General features: G+C 52.3%; 1 protein-coding gene across 2 annotated transcripts in view; it reads left to right on the forward strand.

The window, feature by feature from the left end:
* The first annotated feature begins 5,540 nt into the window (after window positions 1-5,540).
* SNX8 (sorting nexin 8) overlaps window positions 5,541-18,134 on the forward strand; it is a 39,789-nt gene continuing 27,195 nt past the window's right edge. For both annotated transcript variants that reach the window (XM_026489000.4, XM_026489001.4), the window contains exon 1: window positions 5,541-5,660. In XM_026489000.4, coding sequence (XP_026344785.1) covers window positions 5,555-5,660 — 106 coding nt within the window. In that variant the 5' untranslated portion in view covers window positions 5,541-5,554. The remainder of the gene's footprint in view (window positions 5,661-18,134) is intronic.

The raw sequence follows: 18,134 nt of genomic DNA on the forward strand, positions 1-18,134 counted from the left end.
CCTGGATAGGGTCTTCTCCGTGTACCTGGAGGGCATGGTCTAGCCACGCAGGACCTCTTCTCCCCCGGTTTCCAGCACCGGGTTCCTCGCTTCCTTCTGAGGCCGCCCCTGCAGTGCCCGTCACGTGCGAAGCTCTGCCAGCTCTGTGTTTATGGCGGTTGGGGTGTTGCCATCCAAGATGATGCAGATTTTCTATGCCCTAGTCCTCCCCAGGCGACCTGTTAACATGCACATGTCGGCTGACGATCTGTTCACGGCAGTCTACGCTTTTCCTTTTATGCTTCTCGAAATCCTTCCCGTCTCCACCCATCCCCCACCTCCGAAGCCCTTGTGATAGCCACAGCCCGCCCTGTGTGTGCCCGGGATTTTGTGCTCCTCCGCGGCCGTGCGGCAACGCCATTGTGTGTCTCCACGGCAAGATGCCCATCCAGGCTGTTGTGAACAGACATTTGGGGTATTTCCAGTTTTTAGCTGTTTGAATGAGCCTTCGAGGAACGAGCCTTTTTTGGTGGGCGTATGTTTTTATTTCCCTTGCGTAAATATCTAGGAGTGGTGTCGCCTCAAGGGTCGTTCTTTTTGCACTCTTGGTCTGGGGTGGACGGCCAGCTCCCGTGCTGCTTCTGAATGTGGGCCGGTTGGCTCCTCGTCAGTCTGACCTTCTCTGGGAAGTTCGGGCCATATCCCATCCTCGCGGGGGCCCATGCCTTGCCCTCCTGCCGTCGAGCCCGGGCTCCTAAGTTTGTGATCATGTCTGAAAGCTTTGTGGGTCATCTGGCCTCTGCTTTAGTTCATTCCTGTAACTTAGAGTCCTCCCTGTATCCGGTCCGCTTTCCTGCTTTCGATGCCAGCCACGTATTAAAAACGTCTTTGGGGGGAGAAATTTTAGCCAGCACATCGGTATGTTTGGGGAAGGACGCACGTTCAGACTAACAGAAGTCTCTTATGTAAACCTTACCCTTTGAGGAGCAAACCTTTGAAATAATGTTGATACTTCCCCTTCACACACAAGCACGATGAAGCTCAAGAGAGATAAGGAGCTTGTCCGAAGTCCAATGAGGAGAACCCAACATTTTTGAGATATTTAAACCTTCCCGGGGCTCATGGAGGATGTGAGCAAATCTCTTGACTTCAGGTGGGAATTTTAGTATGGGTGCTTGGGAAGATATCCTATAGTGTCACAGGAGGATTTGATTTTTCTTTTTAAGATTTTACTTATTTATTTGAGAGAGAGGAAGAGGAGGAGGAGCAGAGGGACAGGGATACGCAGACTCTGCGCTGAGCAGAGCCTGGTGCAGGATTCGATCTCACGACCCTGAGATCATGACCTGAGCTCAAATCAAGAGTGGGATGCTCAACCATCTGTGCCACCCAGGTGCCCCTGGAGGGTTTGATTTCATGACCTTCACAGTATTAAGTGAGATGATACTGGTTCAGCACTTAGCACACTGCCTGTCACATATTAGGGTTTAATAAATGTTCGGGGGGCGCCTGGGTGGCACAGCGGTTAAGCGTCTGCCTTCGGCTCAGGGCGTGATCCCGGCATTACGGGATCGAGCCCCACATCGGGCTCCTCCGCTATGAGCCTGCTTCTTCCTCTCCCACTCCCTCTGCTTGTGTTCCCTCTCTCGCTGGCTGTCTCTATCTCTGTCAAATAAATAAAATCTTAAAATAAATAAATAAATAAATAAATAAATAAATAAATGTTTGGGGGTATCAATATTATTCATGACATTGTTATCATTTTCCCTGCCTTGTAGTCCCTCCCCTTCCCCCCAGTATGATTTACAGAGGCACTGGCCGCTGGCACCCCAAGCCTCCTCAAACGAGAGGTTCTGGGGGGACTGGGATTCCCATGGGGAGAGTGTTGAAGGGCAACTGCTGGCTTTATGGCATTGGGTCATGCCACAGGGGCTGTGAGGACGGTCTCCGGCACTGGGCAGCCCGGTTCAAATTCCGGCTCTTCTATGGACTAGCTCTGCCATCTCAGCGTGTTGGACTTTTCTGCCTAACTTGTCTGGAAAATGGAGACAATCGTACTACTATTTTGTAGATTTATTGTCAGGAGTCGGTGAGTTTCCAAATAAAAAGCACGTAGAAAATTGCCCGGTACATCATTGGTAGGCATTCAGGAAATGCTAGTTTGGTTAGTGTGGCTAGTACTGACTGCTGTTTGCAAAATATTCCCGGCTTTCTGTCCTCCAGGTACATGGTGGTGTCAACCCCCTGGTTCTCTCGTAGTTGGGTAGTCACGTCACTAGTTCCGGCCAAGGAGTCGTGAGCGGAGCGTTGGGTCACTTCTGGGCCAGAGCATTTCCGTGTCACGCTGGACCCTCCAGGGCGCTTTCCGTTCGGCACGATGGCAGAGATCCCAGACGGCGGCCGCTCCATCATCCTGGGTTTCCGAGGGACTATGGTGAACATAATCCCCTTGTTATTTCAGGTCTCGGAAATACCGCGGCATAATATCACTTATCCCGACAAAGACGTCAGCTGGATGCATAGTTGAGGATACATTACTCAAAGCATTTTAATAGTTCTTTTGAAAGGTCCCGAGCAGGACGTGGAAATCCTTGCATTTTGGCAGGACAGCTGATAATAGCCCCTTTCTGCGTGTTCACCTGCGACGTGAAGTCCCGAGTCCCGACTCCGCGGTGTGTTCCCAGTCGTCAGTTTGCCTGTGTAGCTCTCAGTTTCCTAAATGGAAAGCGGTTAATGTGACTCGAGCAGCAGATGAACAGTCTTAATATAATTGGATTCTTGCCATTAATTGAAAGGTTTTAAAAGTCAGAAATTCTGGTTTTCTGTTTGCTGTTCCCTGAATGAAACAGAAATAATGTAAGGAGCAATCTTCTTTGCGGAGGATCTGAAGAAGTTGCAGGCAGACACATTTCAGTGCACATTTCCAAGAACTTTCTAACCGTTGGAGGTATCTGGCAATGGAGCCCACAGCCCGTAAGGACCGAGCTCCCTTTCCCGGAGGCATTCAGAAATGGTCATGTCAGAACCTGCGGCTTGTTTCCCTTTCCTCCCACAACACCTAGGTTTCAGCCCTAACAGCTGCTTTGCTCTGCTGTGAGAATCCTGTTGTATCCTTGGGCTCCCCCGCCCCACCCCCCAAACTCGGTACCTCGGAAATGCTCAGGCAATGTTTGTGGGAATAAAACTTTCAACATAGAGCAGTGGTCTTCACGTTAGGGTCATCCTGGGGAGGTTTAAAAAAAAAATTTCAAGTCTAGGCCACACCGCAGATGAATTAAATCAGAGCCTCTTGGGGTGGGCTCCAGGCTGAGAATATTCGAACTCTCCCCAGGTGATTGGAAAGTGCCGCAAAGATCCAGAACTGAACTGAACTAGAGGCTGTGTGGGCCTGTGAAAGGGTGTTAAAATGATACATACATGCTATCATTCTTGGATAACATCTGTGTGCTCGCATAACGCTTTACGGTTTGGAAAGTGCAGTGACCTCTTAGACGTTTAGTAAAGACCAGAATCATCTAGCAAGGGGCAGAGATCCGTGCTGACTAATACGGGGACGTTAGCAGGGAGTGTGTATGTTTGGGGGGTGGAGAGATGCGGAGTCAGGGAAAGTGCTGAGCGCATCAGTTGACGCAAGAGCAGCTGAAAGGAAGGCCGGTGGCGGAAGGAAGCAGCATCAGAGGGGGGCTGTGTATCACAGGATCCTGCAGGGTCCCCCTGTGACTGGGGGAAGCCCATGTGGAGCAGGGGCTAGCACTTGCTAGATGGAGCGTCTCTGACTGTGTGTCGGCTCGCAGGGACATCCTGGTGCGGTGACGTGTGACCGTGGCAGGGTCCAGTAGCTGTAGCAAGTTGAAGGGACTTCCTGGGGAAGGGCCCAGACGGGGCAGCTGGGGCGGCTGGGCTCTTGACCACCGTAACCAGCTCCCAGGGGGCATCGGTACGCATCAGAATCAGGAGGTCCCAGCTCCTTGCTTTGGAAAGGACGCCCTCCCTGATGGAGCCCTTCCTGGTGCTGCAGCTTTCCTCTTCTGCCGTTTCTGCACCCACACTTTTAGCTCCAGGAGGACTGCAGCGTCTGCAGAGGCTTGACGCCTCAGAGCCTTTGTGCCGGAGGCCACTGCCTCCTCCTGCTTAGCTCCTTATCCCCGGCATCAGCTCAGGCTCTACCCCCCCAGGGGTCCCTTCATCCCTTCCCTGAGCCTCCACGGCCTTACAGGACAGTTACTGCCCTGTACTCCAGATCTGGGGAGGCACCAAATGCACCCGGTATTCTGCTTCCAGCACTGGGCGGCCTGCCCTCTGGGCAACGAGGGGCCCTGGGAGTGTGGTGTGGTGAATGGGTAAGGTGGGAGTGTGAGAGAGCAGGTGAGCGAGTGGGTGGACAGATGAATGAGTGAGCAAGGGAGCCAGCAAGGGGGTGAATGAGTGAGTGTGTGTGTGGGTGAGTCAGTGAGTGAGCAAGGAGGGGGGATGGATGAGTGAGTGAGCAAGGGAGCCAGCGAGGGGGTGAATGAGTGAGTGTGTGTGTGGGTGAGTCAGTGAGTGAGCAAGGAGGGGGGATGGATGAGTGAGTGAGCAAGGGAGCCAGCGAGGGGGTGAATGAGTGAGTGTGTGGGTGAGTCAGTGAGTGAGCAAGGAGGGGGGACGGATGAGTGAATGAGCGAGCCAGCGAAGGGGTGAATGAGTGAGTGTGTGTGTGGGTGAGTCAGTGAGTGAGCAAGGAGGGGGGATGGATGAGTGAGTGAGCAAGGGAGCCAGCGAGGGGGTGAATGAGTGAGTGTGTGGGTGAGTCAGTGAGTGAGCAAGGAGGGGGGACGGATGAGTGAATGAGCGAGCCAGCGAAGGGGTGAATGAGTGTGTGGGTGAGTGAGCAAGGGGGGGACGGATGAGTGAATGAGCAAGGGAGCCAGTGAGGGGGTGAATGAGTGAGTGTGTGGGTGAGTGAGTGAGCAAGGAGGGGGGACGGATGAGTGAACGAGTGAGCCAGCGAAGGGGTGAATGAGTGTGTGGGTGAGTGAGCAAGGGGGGGGACGGATGAGTGAATGAGCGAGCCAGCGAGGGGGTGAGTGAGTGAGTGGGGGTGCGGGGTGGATAAATGCATGAATGAGAGGGGCGAGTGGGGGAACAAATGAGTGGGGGATGGGTGTGTAAGTGAGGGGCGGGGGGGGAGCCTAAGGGAAGGGCTGAGGGGTGAGTGAGGGGCGCGGGGGGCGGGGGCGGCCCACGCGGAAGTCCGAGTAAGCGGACAAGGTGGTGAGTGTGACGACGAAGGGCCGAGCGACTGGCTAAATGAGTGGGCGAGCGGCGCCGGCGGCGAGCCCGCGGCGGGGAGCCGGAGCGCGGGCGGGAGCGCGGGCTAGTCCTCCGAGTGGCCGCGTGGCCGGGGCGGGGCGAGGTCAGGCAAGGGGCGTGACGAGCCCGGGTAAGGGGCGTGGCAGGCCCGGAGTGGGCGTGGCTAGGCAGCTCGAGGGGCGTGCCGAGGGCGTGACTGGGCCGGGCCCGGGCGGGGCGTGCCGAGGTGGGCGCGGCGAGGCGGGCGGGCGGGCGCGGAGGAAGTCACGTGGCTCGCGCTCACATGACTGGCGGCGTGATGGACCGGCTGCCGGGGGAGGCAGGCGCGGCGCCAGTCGCGGCGGCAGCTGAGGCGGAGGCTGACGAGGAGGCGGATCCGCCGGCGGCAGGTACGGCTGGCGGTCCCCCTGCTCCCGCGCGCGGCCCCGGGCCCGCCCTCCCTCCCCCGGGACCCCGCGGCCCTCGCCTCCTTGGTTGTCGGCTGGCGCCCCGAGCGCCCCTGCCACGCTGAGGAGCGCGCCGCGAGCCCGGGGACCCGAGCACCTGCTCAGGTTTGTCCTGGCCGCGCCTCCCTGTGCAAGCCCCTCGGGGCGGAGTCCGGTCCCCCGACTCGGCTCCCCGCGGTGCCGCCCCGGCCGGCCGCGTGGGGCTCGGACAAGAAATCGCGCCGTCCAGGACTTGTGCGTTCTCATCCGCACACCGGACAGACTTCGCTATCAGTGCTTCTGCTCCAGTGGATGAGCATAAACACGGAAAAGCGTGCGCTAGTGTTGGCTTTTCTAGGATGCTCCCTCTTGAAAAGTTCCCTTCTCTAGTCCTCTAACTGGAGAACAGTTTGGGGGGCAGTGTTGGTAGGAGTTACTGCTGCTGCTTGGCGCGGGTCGGCGGGGGGGGGGGGCAAAAGGCTGAGCGGCTTCGCCTGGGTGGTTGTGTCTGGCGAGGTGTCCCCAGGGGGCTGTGCTTCCAGTGAGTTCTGGAGCGCTCCCAGAGTGTTTATTCATTAGGGAGAGAAGGGAGGGGAGTGGCAGGGAAGCAGCTGGGGGGTGGGCATTGGACTGGACTCATTGGTATAAAAGCTCCTGGGTGAGTCTGCGTCTAGAAAGAAGTCCTCCACCTCCAGAATTGGTTTTTAGTTATTTTTCATTTCATTTGTAGCTGTGTAAGGGGAAGCATGTGATGGCTTCTGCTGTTGATGAGAACACTGTGTTCTCGAGGTCACACGTTTGAGCCCAGCGTGGGCAGTCAGCCTCACCCATACCTCGCCCCAGCCTGGACCCCTTGGCTGGTCACTCTTGGGCAAGGGAGGCCGCATTGGCTTATTTCCGCTCAGACTGTGAAGCAGTTCACAGTCGCTGGATGTGTTGGTGGCTCCGGGGTCTCTTTGCACACGTGGGTACTGTGGTGGATGTGTCATGCAGGACTCACCCACTGGCCATTTGTGGATGGCACGAGCTCTTGAGCCTGCCTTCCTTGTGACTTCACCACGAATAACCATGGTAGTTGGCCTTCTTTGGGGTCGTGGTGATTTTATTAGGCGTGCTCACCATGTGGACAGTGTAGCACTTGTGTTCACAGAGACTGAGTCTCAAAGTGGGGTTCACGGACTGTTGGGATGTAGCCTGTCATTTCATTCCATTTAAAACCTTTTGACCATCCTATGAAGCAGGGGAAGTGGTAGAACTTTTTTTTTTTTTTTTTAAGATTTTATTTGAGAGAGAGAACGAGCAGGGTGAGGGGCAGAGGGAGAAACAGACTCCCCACTGAGCAGGGAGCCTGATGCAGGGCTTAATCCCAGGACCCCGGGATCATGACCTAAGCTGAGGGCAGAAGCTTAACCGACTGAGCCACCCAGGCGCCCGAGAACAGACCTTTTTTACACTGGGATAAATAGGACCCAGAGGCAAGTGAGTTGCCCACTTTTAAGGAGGAATGTCCAGGTGGTAGTCATGGTTGGGTGGGTTGGAGTCAGAAAACCTAAGGTTTTGAGACTGAATCTTGCCTGTAGACCGTGAACGTCTGGCTCACACTTTAGCCAAGGCTGATTTTGATTTGATGAAGGGTTCGTGCTTAGGGATATAGCATGAAGTTTTTCTTTTCTGGTGTTCTGTCTGCACAGGCAGACCCTGCTCCTGGTATTAGTTGTGGGGACTGTGAGGTCTCGGTCTTTGTAGTGCCTTTGGGATTGTCAGAGAAAATTGTGTTCCCTGGTTCTCAGCATTAAGAGTCTCACATTCTAATGCTTTGAAGCTTAATCTGTGAATGGTAACTCCCTAAAAATTTAACTTCCAATTAAGCAGTATGCGGACAAACGTGTTTTCTTTAAAAAAAAAGTAGAAAATTATCAATTGAGTGAAAGGCTCACACTGATTGCCGTCACCTTCTTTTTACCAGAGGCGACATTGTTACTGGTTTGGGATGGATTCTGTGTGTCCTGTTTTTCTATTTTGTATGTATGCGTGCTTAGGAAACGTGTACCCCCTTGCGCACAGGTGCCCGCCGTGTTCCCCTAGGGCAGTGGATCAGTTTTCTGCCGGGCTGTGACAAATCACTGCAACGTGGCGGCTTGAACATTTACTGTCTCATGGATCTGAATGGAGGTCCGTAGTCCAAAGTAGGTTCCCCTGGGCTAGTCTCAGGTGTGGGCAGGGCTGCGTTCCTTCTGGAGGCCCTAGGGGAAAATCCATTTTGTGGCCTTTCTAGCTTGCAGACGCCTCTCACATTCCTTGGCTGATGGTCCCCTTTCTCCAGCAGCCATGGGTCCCGTCTTTCTCATGCTGTCATGTCTTTGGTTCCCCTTTTCTTGTTTACTTCTTCCACTTCTGAGGATCCCTGGACTATATTGGGTCCACCTGGATAATCCCTAGCCTGTGGCCTGTTCTAAGGTCTGCTGGTTGGCCACCTGAATTTCATCCGCTACCTTAGTTCCCTTTTACCATGGAAACAACAGATTCAGTTTCCAGGGCTTAGGTTGTGGACTGCTGGGTGGGGGGGGGGGGGTGTTACTGTGCCTCCCACAAGTAGCTGCCCTGGCAGTGGCGTGGCTGGCTCATGGGATGTGCACAGCTATTGTTTTAGCGGACACCCACACCTTATGCTCTGTGGGGCATTCCTGTGAGTGCAGCATGCTGTATTAAGAACATTATTTCCTCATAACCTGGACGCTAACTACCATTCTTATAAACTCCCTTCGGACTTACATTCAGAAAGTGTTTCATTTTTGTTTGGACTTCGTTTCCTCTAGTATTAGTGGGGTTTATTTTCTTATCATAGTTTCATCTTGTGCGGCCTCTCTGAGCTCACTGTTCATATCTCTTGCCCATTTTCTTAGGAGTGTGTCTTTTTCCTTATTGATTTGTCGCATTTCTTTTTTTCATTTGAACATAGACCCTTTGGGAATTTTATGTTAACGTTATTACTGTCTCACAGTATCCTATGGGAGCACTCTGTTCTCTGTGCAGGGTGAGATTTCGTTTCAGGGCCTGTTTTGAGGTTCTAAAGCGCAGCAGTTGGGACATGGAGTAAGAATGGCAAGGCATGAGTGACGCATGCTTGACTGTGTAATTTGAGTTTTTGAGCTTGCATCATACCCTGATAAAGATACACACGAACAACCGCGGTGTATTATGGCCCTGCTTTCCGCAATCCGATGGACCTAAACTTGTCTTTAGAACAGGGGAGAATCCGCTTCACTTCTGTTGGAGTGGCTCACTTGACGGCATTCCATACATTCCATCTGGTTAGGAAGCTCCCGGCCATTTGCCTCCTGGTTTTCTCTGGGGTCATGGCTGAGCTCTGCTCATCATCTGAGCTCCTGCAGACGGCCCCCACCTTCTCTGCATGCCTGGGCGGTTTCCTTGCTCTCTCGGCCCCAGCCACCGCCCCTCGCCTGCTTCTTCTCTGGGCGTATGTTCGTCAGAATTCATTGAGCTGTCATGTAAGATGTGTGCATTTGGGTTAAATTATACCTCAGAGTGCTGTTTGCATTCAGGAAAAAACTCTTCCTGGCCATCCTCCTCCCCATCACTACACACGTTCTGGTTGTAAACTTCCAGTAGGCAGAAACTTATTTTTCTTTACCTCCCAGGATCTAGAGTAGGATCGGCTCTGTAGAAAAGGCTTAAATGTTTCAAAAGAATTTTTATCGAAACTTTTTTTAGGGATAGTATCCCATTTTAATTTGATAACGGTAGCTGTGGAAATATTATTTAAGTTTGCTTTATTGGTCTTTAAACTCTCCCTCACATACAGACATACGCAATTTGCAAGGTAAAATGTGTCAATTTGAAGAAAGAGGAACTAACTGAGTCACTATTGTGTAGAACAGATTTTGCCAGAATTTGTGGTTAGCAAGAGAGTGATGTGTTCCGGGTGGGGGAATTCTGTTTTGGTATTATTTCTTCCTTCCTAAGAAAAAGGCAACACAAAAAGAGGCGTTTGCCCGTCCTGCTTGCTGGGGAGAGACTGGAGGGGTGGCCTGTCTGTGACGCAGGGCCTGCCGGAGGCACAGGAAGGACGCCTGGACCCCAGGGTATGCGGAGACCGTGACTCCTGATCCTGTTACCCTCTGAAGAACTGCAGTGTGTTCGCTCTCTGTGTGTTTTTATTATAGAAGCACTCAAAAACCATAACCAGACTTCAGGGTAGATGCTCTTTGTTAAAATAGTCAGGATGAAAATACGCTGTAGCGCAGGGGGCCAAGGATGGCCCGAGATGCACGTCCTGTCGTTTGACTCACAGGGGACTCTGACGCCACCCTTCACGCTTTCTGTTGGCTGCGTTGCCGGAGGAGAGCACGTTGGCCGTTTCTGCGTGTGGAGCAGGTGTTCGGTGGGGTGTTCGAGGGCTCCTGACCAGTTTGGAGTTTGTGTGCTCAGCAGACGCGAAGGGAAATTATGTGATGCTTGGTTAATTCCGGGGAAGCTCGATATGGACCGGAGACACTTGTGGGTTAGGTGCTGTGTCTCCGAGAGGTCCATTTACGTGGGTCTCCCGAAGATCTTTCATAACTGATTTGTGCTGGGGAAGCTTGTTTACCCCAGTCTTACGAGTGAGCTGTAATCAAACCAGTAACATTGCGCTGTTGTATGAGAATCGGCACTTGGAGGAGAGTGCGTAACTGCACGTCCGAGCATTCTAGAAACGGAGAGCTCACCCGTAATTTCACCCCTTCAACACAACCGCCGCATTTTAGCGTGCACTTGACTCGTGAGCGACACAGTGTCAGCCGTGTGCGGTGAATGCAGCGCGGGGCTGTAAACGTGTTCTCCTCGTGATTTTCTTAACATTTCTTTTCTCTAGGTTATTTAAGGTTCAGGTATATAACATATCTACAAAATATGTATTAATTGACCTTTTATTATCGGTGAGGCTTCCAGTCAACAGCAGACTGTTAGTAGTTAAGTTTTTGGGGAGTCGGAGGTTATATGCAGATTTTCAGCAGTACGGTGGGGGGGGCGGGGGTTGGTGCCCTTCACCCCCCTGTTGCTTGAGGGTCAACTCTATTTCCTTTTTCCCATGTATGTGTTTTTTCCGTGGCTATCCTCATAACGTGTATATACACGTCATAGCCTGGTCTTTTCACTGCACATTCTTTTTACACTGCTAAAAATAGCTTTCGTCATTATCTGTTGAATGCCTGCATGATAATGCATCAAGCTCTCTGTGCTTCTAAAGTGCTAATGTCATGCCATTTGTGTTAAAGATACTCTTCCCCTGTTTTTCAGAAAATGATTCTTTGCATTGCACCAATGGTAAAACTTGTCCTTCAGCTTGCACTTGGTAAGCAAAGCCTGTCTCCCGCTGAGCTAGTTCCCCCACCCTAGAGGTGATCGCCGTTATTGGCCGTGCAGTTGAATCAGAGTTTCTGTAAACTCCGTTATCCGGCTTTGAGAACTGGGAGATGCCTTTAGGTGACCTGTCGGGGACCTTTGCAAATGTTAGAACTCAGTCCCCGCACCCTCTGCTGAGAGTGTCCAGAGAAGGCGGAGAAAACGCACACACTGGTGACTCCAGTTTCTGTCAAGTTAAAAAACATGCAGAATTCGACGGTGTCGTGTAGGGACGCTTCCTTAGGTGATAAAACTGTGAATGAAGAGCAAGCAAAATGCCACGAAAAGTAGGCAGTGGTCGCTTCGGTAGGAGAAGGGGGGTTTGACCTACAAGGGATCAGGGCAAGGGCGGGTTTCAGGTGCTGGTGGTCTTTTAATTTTTCACCTGGGTGTGTGTTTGAGCTCTGGTTTTGCTACACTGTTCGTAGACGTGTTACACCCCTTCGTGTATGTGTGTCTCTGTTTCACAGTGGGAAGCATGGAGGGAAACCCCGAGATCCCAAGATGCCAAGTGCACCTGCTAATGGTGTGGCTTGCCCAGCAGAGGCGGGCGCAAGGGGTCTTGTATTAAAGTTAGTTTTGTAGGCATTTTTTAAAAAAGATTTTATTTATTTATTTGACAGAGATAGAGACAGCTAGTGAGAGAGGGAACACAAGCAGGGGGAGTGGGAGAGGAAGAAGCAGGCTCCCAGCGGAAGAGCCTGATGTGGGGCTCGATCCCAGAACGCCGGGATCACGCCCTGAGCCTAAGGCAGACGCTTAACGACTGAGCCACCCAGGCGCCCCGAGTTTTGTAGGCATTTTGAACTCTCTTGGTTTCTACTCTCTAGTTAATGTCGGAAACGTATTTATAGTGGAATACATATTTTATCACGTCAACGTCCGCTCCTAATGGAGAATCCACTGAATCAGCAGGAGACAGCCCCCCTCCCTCCCGCGGCTTCCACTGTTTCTAATGTCTCTGTCTGAACATTCTTGGCGCTGGTGAGTCTGGCAGTTTCAGTGGTCCCTGGGACCGGCAGGACTCAGACCTGAGGGCCACTGGCCTGTGTCACAGCAGGAGAGCTGTCTGGGAACCTCACCTGCTGTTCCCAGGGTGTCCTTGGCCAAGGCCATCTCCTGTGGCGTCGGGTGATAGTCGTGACTTAGCACGGGTAATTGTCTTTGCGATGGTAAGGTCACCTCCCAGCTCCTGAGAAGTGCCACTCACTGCTGGGTTTTTGCACCAAAGGAAGATTAAAGATTGCATTTGCAGCTCTTCTGAGGAAGGTCTGTGCGTGCAGTTCTTCATCTCCGGGTGTCTCGTGCGCCGCTGATCTTCCTTCTTAGGACGGACAGTGAGGTCGGGAGTCTCTTGGAGGAGTGGAGAGGTTAGCTGTGACCTGTGGACGTGGTGGGTTTCCCGAGATGGATTCGGTCACAGGTAGAAGGTGTCCCGTCTTCTGCCTCTTCCTGGGAGGGGCTTGCATGTAGGGCGTTCTTCACGGGGTAGAGTTCGGCTTGTGTCGATGACGAAGCCTTGCACGGTGCTTCCTCTGCGTCGGACGCTCTGGCGGGGCCTCATGGAGGAGATGCCGTCCCCCTCACAGTAACCCTGCGAGGGAAGTAGTATGTCACCCCACTTTACGGATGGGGAACTGAGGCGGCAGCGGTCCAGTCGCTGGCCTGGGACTGGAGAGTGGGATTCCCACGCAGGTGAGTGCGTGGCTCTGGTTGGGAAGGGGCAGATGTCGCCTCCTTGCGGTCCCCACGGGCCTGCCTTGTGCGCCCGCCTCTCGTGCGCCTCCCTCAGGGTCCGCTGAAGCGGCCTTCCCGGCCATGAACTTGCCCTCTCTGGAAGCTTTTACATGCAGTGGGGTGGTTCTCTGTGACCGTTCTCGAAATACCACGGAAGACCATTGTGGGATGTCGCCTTTCTCTTTTCAGGAAGGGGGTGCACTTTAGATGGCGTGATGGGATGGCCGCAGGAAGGCGTGTACCGGCGGCGGTGGTTTCACGGGGGAGCTGTTACCCGCGTGGTTTGCATGTGGGCTTAGGCTCCGCGCGTTGCTACCAGAGCCCCCCAGTTCAGTCTGGGGAACTGGGGGTCGATGTCGAAAGGAGTGTGTTTCCCACTGAGCGGAACGCGACAACGCTCAAAAACAGTCTCGCAAAGCACGGCGAGTTCCCTCCTCTAACGAAGATACTCCGATTATCCTAGTTAGCGGATTCTGGAGTCTTGGGCCGCAGACAGCAGAGGAGAGACCAGCCTTCTCTGCGTGGAAAACTAGGTCTCCACATTCAGTGCACATTTGGCTGTGGGGGCAAGACTGACTACGTATTTGTCTTCCTGTGACATTTGTCACAGTTGCTAATTCGTTCTTGCCAATTTCCGGGGCGTTCCTTTCTCCGGCTGATTAATGGCATTCCTGGTTGTCTACCGCAGGCAGCTGGACGGCAGGGACCTTGTCTTACTTTTTGTGATTGCTTCCATAAACCAATCAGGGTTTGTTCAAATGGATTTAATTGTATCTCACTTGGCTTATAATACAAGTGACTGCTTGGAATTTTATTAGCGGGGCCTCATTTGGTTGTGAATGCAGGCTCTCTACTTAGCCTTCCCTGGGATGGAGACGCACTTAGCCCTGCTGGATATTTTGGAATATTTTCGCTTTCACGGCAAGAGATCTTAGAAAACCTGAGTCACTTTCAGACTGAACCAACCAGGCCCGGGGTGAGGGTTTCAAGAAAGAACAAAAACGAAAACCAGATTGAATTTAGTTAAAGAGAGAGACCATGATTGTTTTTGGAATTTTGAACTCCTCCTCTGTGAGTTATTCCAAGATTCCCCAAATTAGCTAAACTAGTATTCCTTTTAAACTCTGGAAAAAATCACTGGGCCTCCCCACATGTAAACATTCCAAAAGTGAGAGACCAAGGAGGTTTTCTGAGGAATAGACCCAACTTGAATGGGGCCCTTTCAGAAGCAGGTTTGGTGAGATTCATGGAGAAGCAGCGATCTGGCGGCCCTGGTGCTGGTTCCTCTTGCTCCAGTTTGACTCAGAGGAAATCATCTGATAGGTGACTGTTTTTGGCACTCAACTTCAGTTTTGTGATGTCTTCAGGAAACAGACCCGTGATTTTTTTTTCCCCTCTGTGGTTTGGTCTCTTGCATCTCCCTTGGAAAGGAGTAGCCACTCACAGCTGAGAATATCCTATTTGTGTGCGAGTGGTTCACACGTGTCCCTGAGATCCCAGGGACCACCCGCGATCTGTTTGTGATTAGCATGGAACTTCAGGCGTTGTTCGGGTCCTGACCAGAGCAAGATGCTGCTGTCGCGGTGCAGAGCCCGGTGCTCGCGGGAGCGAGCAAGCCAGGCCTGCAGTTCATCCGCTCTGTGGTTTGATTGGAAATTTCGTGTCTGGCCTGCAGCTCCTTTGGAAAAGAAAAGCTTGAGTACCAGGCGCCATGCTAGATGCTTTCATGTATTTTCTTAAAAAAAAAAAAAAAAACAACAAACTCTCGCAACCAGACAGTGACGTGGATGGTATGGTCCCCATCTTAGGGACGAGACCTGAGGGAGGTGAGGAAGGTGAGCTGTTGGTTCACAGTCACACAGGAGTCGGGGATGTGAGCTGAGACCGTCTGACCTCTGGCCCCGGGCGTGGGGTGTGCTTGTCCCTGCTCCCCTCTCTCCGTGAGTCAGGGAGGGAACACAGGATTGGGCGTCATCACGTAACCTGGTGGAGGTTCTGGGCCAGTGACTCAGCTTGCCAGCTCTGTGATCTCGGGCAGGCCCTGCTGCTAGCTGGGCCTTGTTTTCACATCTGTAAAATGGGACCAAGCACCTGCTTACAGGGTTTTCTAGGACTAAGGAGATGCATTCAGTAAGGTTCCAGACTCATTGGAGTGGCCCTTGTTTGAATGGTGGTGGGTACCGCACACCCTGTCCGGATGGCCAGCTTCGTCCCTGCCTTTGAATTGGTGGGAAGAGTTAGGGGAGCAGGGAGATACATTATTAAGGGCGACTCTCTTTGCTTCTGGGCATTCAGTGGTTGCTTCCAGTTCTGCTTCACGGCCACAGGGGTGACGGGCCCCATGGGCCACTGGAAGTTACTGTGACAGTGTTGCCAGCTAGATTTTTCTGCTTGTGCCTGGAACAACCAGAGGACTTCACAGGTAGATGTTTTTCCCCTTCTTGGTAGACCCCCCCTCTCATTCAGGATTGCAAGCCATCCATGTTCCAGGCATGGCGCTGGTATAGAGAAGCGGTTTGTATTCACAAGCTGGAGAGAGGAGAGGGGATTCATAAAACATTTTTAATAGCTTCACTGAGATCTCATTCACACAGTACATAATTCTCCCATTTGAAGTGTCCAGTTCAGTGGTTTTAGTATATTCACAGAATTGTGCAGCCATCACCGTCATCTCCCCTGGGAGGAACCCCGCCCATTACGGTCTTTGTTCCCCAGTCCCTCTCCTCCTAGCCTAGGTGGCTGTTAATCTCTCTGTCCCTACAGATTTGCCCCTTCTGGGGATGTCATGTCAGTAGAACCCTGTATCATGTGTCCTTCCGTGCTTGGCTTCCTTGGCTGAGTGTCAGGGTTTATCCACGCGGTAGCACGGACCAGCCCGCTGTTACTTTTTATGGCTGCATAGTGTTCCATTGTATTGAGACTGTATTTTACTTACCCGTTCATTGGTTGGTGGACATTCGGGCTGTTGCCACGTTTTGGCTGTTGTGAATAATGCTGCCGTGCACGTTCCTGCACACGTTTTTGTGTGGATGTACTTTTCATTCCTAGCAGTGGAATGACTGGCTCTGGTAGTAACCTCTCTTTAACCCTTGGAGGGATTGCTGGACTGTTTCCCAGCAAGTACAAGGGCTCCAATTTCTCCATGTCCTCACCAACACTTGTTATTGCCTCTCTTTTTTGCGCCTGTCTTTTTGATTGTGGCCGTCCTAGTGGGTGTGAAATGGAATCTCATTGTGGTTGGGCGTCTTTTCATGTGCGTATTGGCCTTTTGTGTATCCGTTTTGGAGAAATGTGTATTCAAATCCTTCATCCATTTTTAAAATTACATAGTTTGTCTTTTAAAACAACATGAGTTTTCAGAATTTCTTTATATATCCTCGACACATACCCCTTATCAGATCGGCGGTTCATCCGTGTTTCCCCCCATTCTGTGGGTTGTCTTTTGCTTTCTTAATGGTGTCTAGCAGCAGGACAGCCTTTAATTTTGATGAAGTCCAGTTGATCTTTTTTTTCTTTTGTTGTTTGTGCTTTTGGCGTCATGACTGAGAAGGCTTTGCCTGATCCAAGGTCATGAAGATCTAGTTCCATATTTTCTGCTAAGAGTTTGTAGTTTTAGTGCTTTCAAAATGGTCCCTGGACCTGAATGTTTTAGTTCTTGTGTATGGTGTGAGGGAGGGCTCCGGCGGCATTCCTGATCAAGTAGAACACACAGTCGGCACGTGCTGCGTGCCACCCCCGTGCTGGGCAGCATCGGGGAGCCAGAGCTCCCTGAACTGGGGTGGGGAGGTGGCGAGTGTTCGGGTGTGGGAGAGCCCCGTGGGTGAGAACTTGAGGGAGCTCAGCAAGGAGATTCAACCCGGAGAGTAGAAAGGATCACTAGACTCTTAACGGGGCTTTGGGAACACTTTATTGTTAAAGGAGTGTTTGAACTGAGCTTTGGAGAGGATTCAATTGAGAAATTCTCGGCTAAGAAGTACTAGAGGACTTGGAAGGACCTGAAGAGATTGTTTATTTTTACTTTGCTTCAAGGTAAAAGCACTTAAACCATCGCAGGAAGAGGAAAACCTTTCTTCTCTTGCTGTGCGGGTTGACTATCCATATGTCGCATTATGCCTTTATATAATCAGGGTTTTTGGCTCATGTTATTTCGGGGAAAAGTGGATATAGCTGAAAATTGGCAAGGAGGCCGTGGTGGAGGTGGGGAGGCACTGCGAGCGTGAGGCTGTCCCTGCTCAGGGCTTCTGTTGAGAGCCGTCCTGTGTGTTAGCCAGCTTTTACTTCTCACCATAGCTCACTGAGGCAAGGTTCCTGTCACCCGCGGGACCTTGATGAGATTTGTTGGTGCGGCGGAGTCGGGGGGGGGGGGGGGTGTTTCCCTGCCTAAGAGAGCAGAGCAGGCCTCGATTCCTGTATGTGGCTTTCTTGCTCACGTGACTCTGAGTCCTTTCTTTGAGGTAGCAGATGATTCTTGAGCACTCCCTGTGTGCTGGGTGGTGTCCTTGACCATCCGGGTCAGAGTGTGGACAAAGTAAGGAGGCCTGCTGTCCTGGAGTCGATGGTCTTGTCGTGGGAGGTGGACACTTTTCAGACGTACTGAGCCCGTGACGTGTTCGCACGTGGAGGGAGGAGAGGGTGCGAGTTGTAGTTGTCACCAAGTACGCGTCATGGGAAAGTGGTGTTTGTGCCAAGATTCGAAGGAGGTGAGGGCGTTTTCTGTGGGTGGCTGGGGAGGGGCGGCCCCCGCACACGAGCGGACAGCGTGTGGGCTCTCGGCGCAGGGCGCCTGCTGTGGCTGCAGAGAGGCGAGCGGAGGGGCGGCAGGACTGCAGTGTCTGCGGCTGAGAACGGCTGGAGGAACGGCTTGGGGGGTGGTGGGGGGTGGTGGGGGGTGGGTTTGAGGAAACTTTGCATTAGGATCTATTCCCCTCCGTGATTGCCATTCTGATCCACAGATGGGAAGCCAAAATTTTAGTTTTCTCTCTCTCTCTCTCTCTCTCTTTTTTTTTTTTTTTTTTTTTTTTGAGAGAGAGAGCGAGAGCATGTGTAAGTGCGGGCAGAGGGAGAGGGAGAGAGAGAATCTTAAGAATTCTCTGCACTGAGCAGGGAGCCCGACGCGGGGCTTGATCCCAGGGCCCCGCGATCTTGACCTGAGCCGAAGCTGAGTCGGACGTTTAACTGATGGAGCTGCCCAGGCGCCCTGGTTTTCTCTTTTTAATGCCACTGTGGTACGTGCGTTAGATTGCCAAGGTCACTGTGCCAACGCTCAGAAGAGGGTTTCTGAAGGAAGTCTCACTCAAC

Source organism: Ursus arctos, unplaced genomic scaffold, assembly GCF_023065955.2.
Source record: "Ursus arctos isolate Adak ecotype North America unplaced genomic scaffold, UrsArc2.0 scaffold_2, whole genome shotgun sequence".
Lineage (NCBI taxonomy): Eukaryota > Metazoa > Chordata > Mammalia > Carnivora > Ursidae > Ursus > Ursus arctos.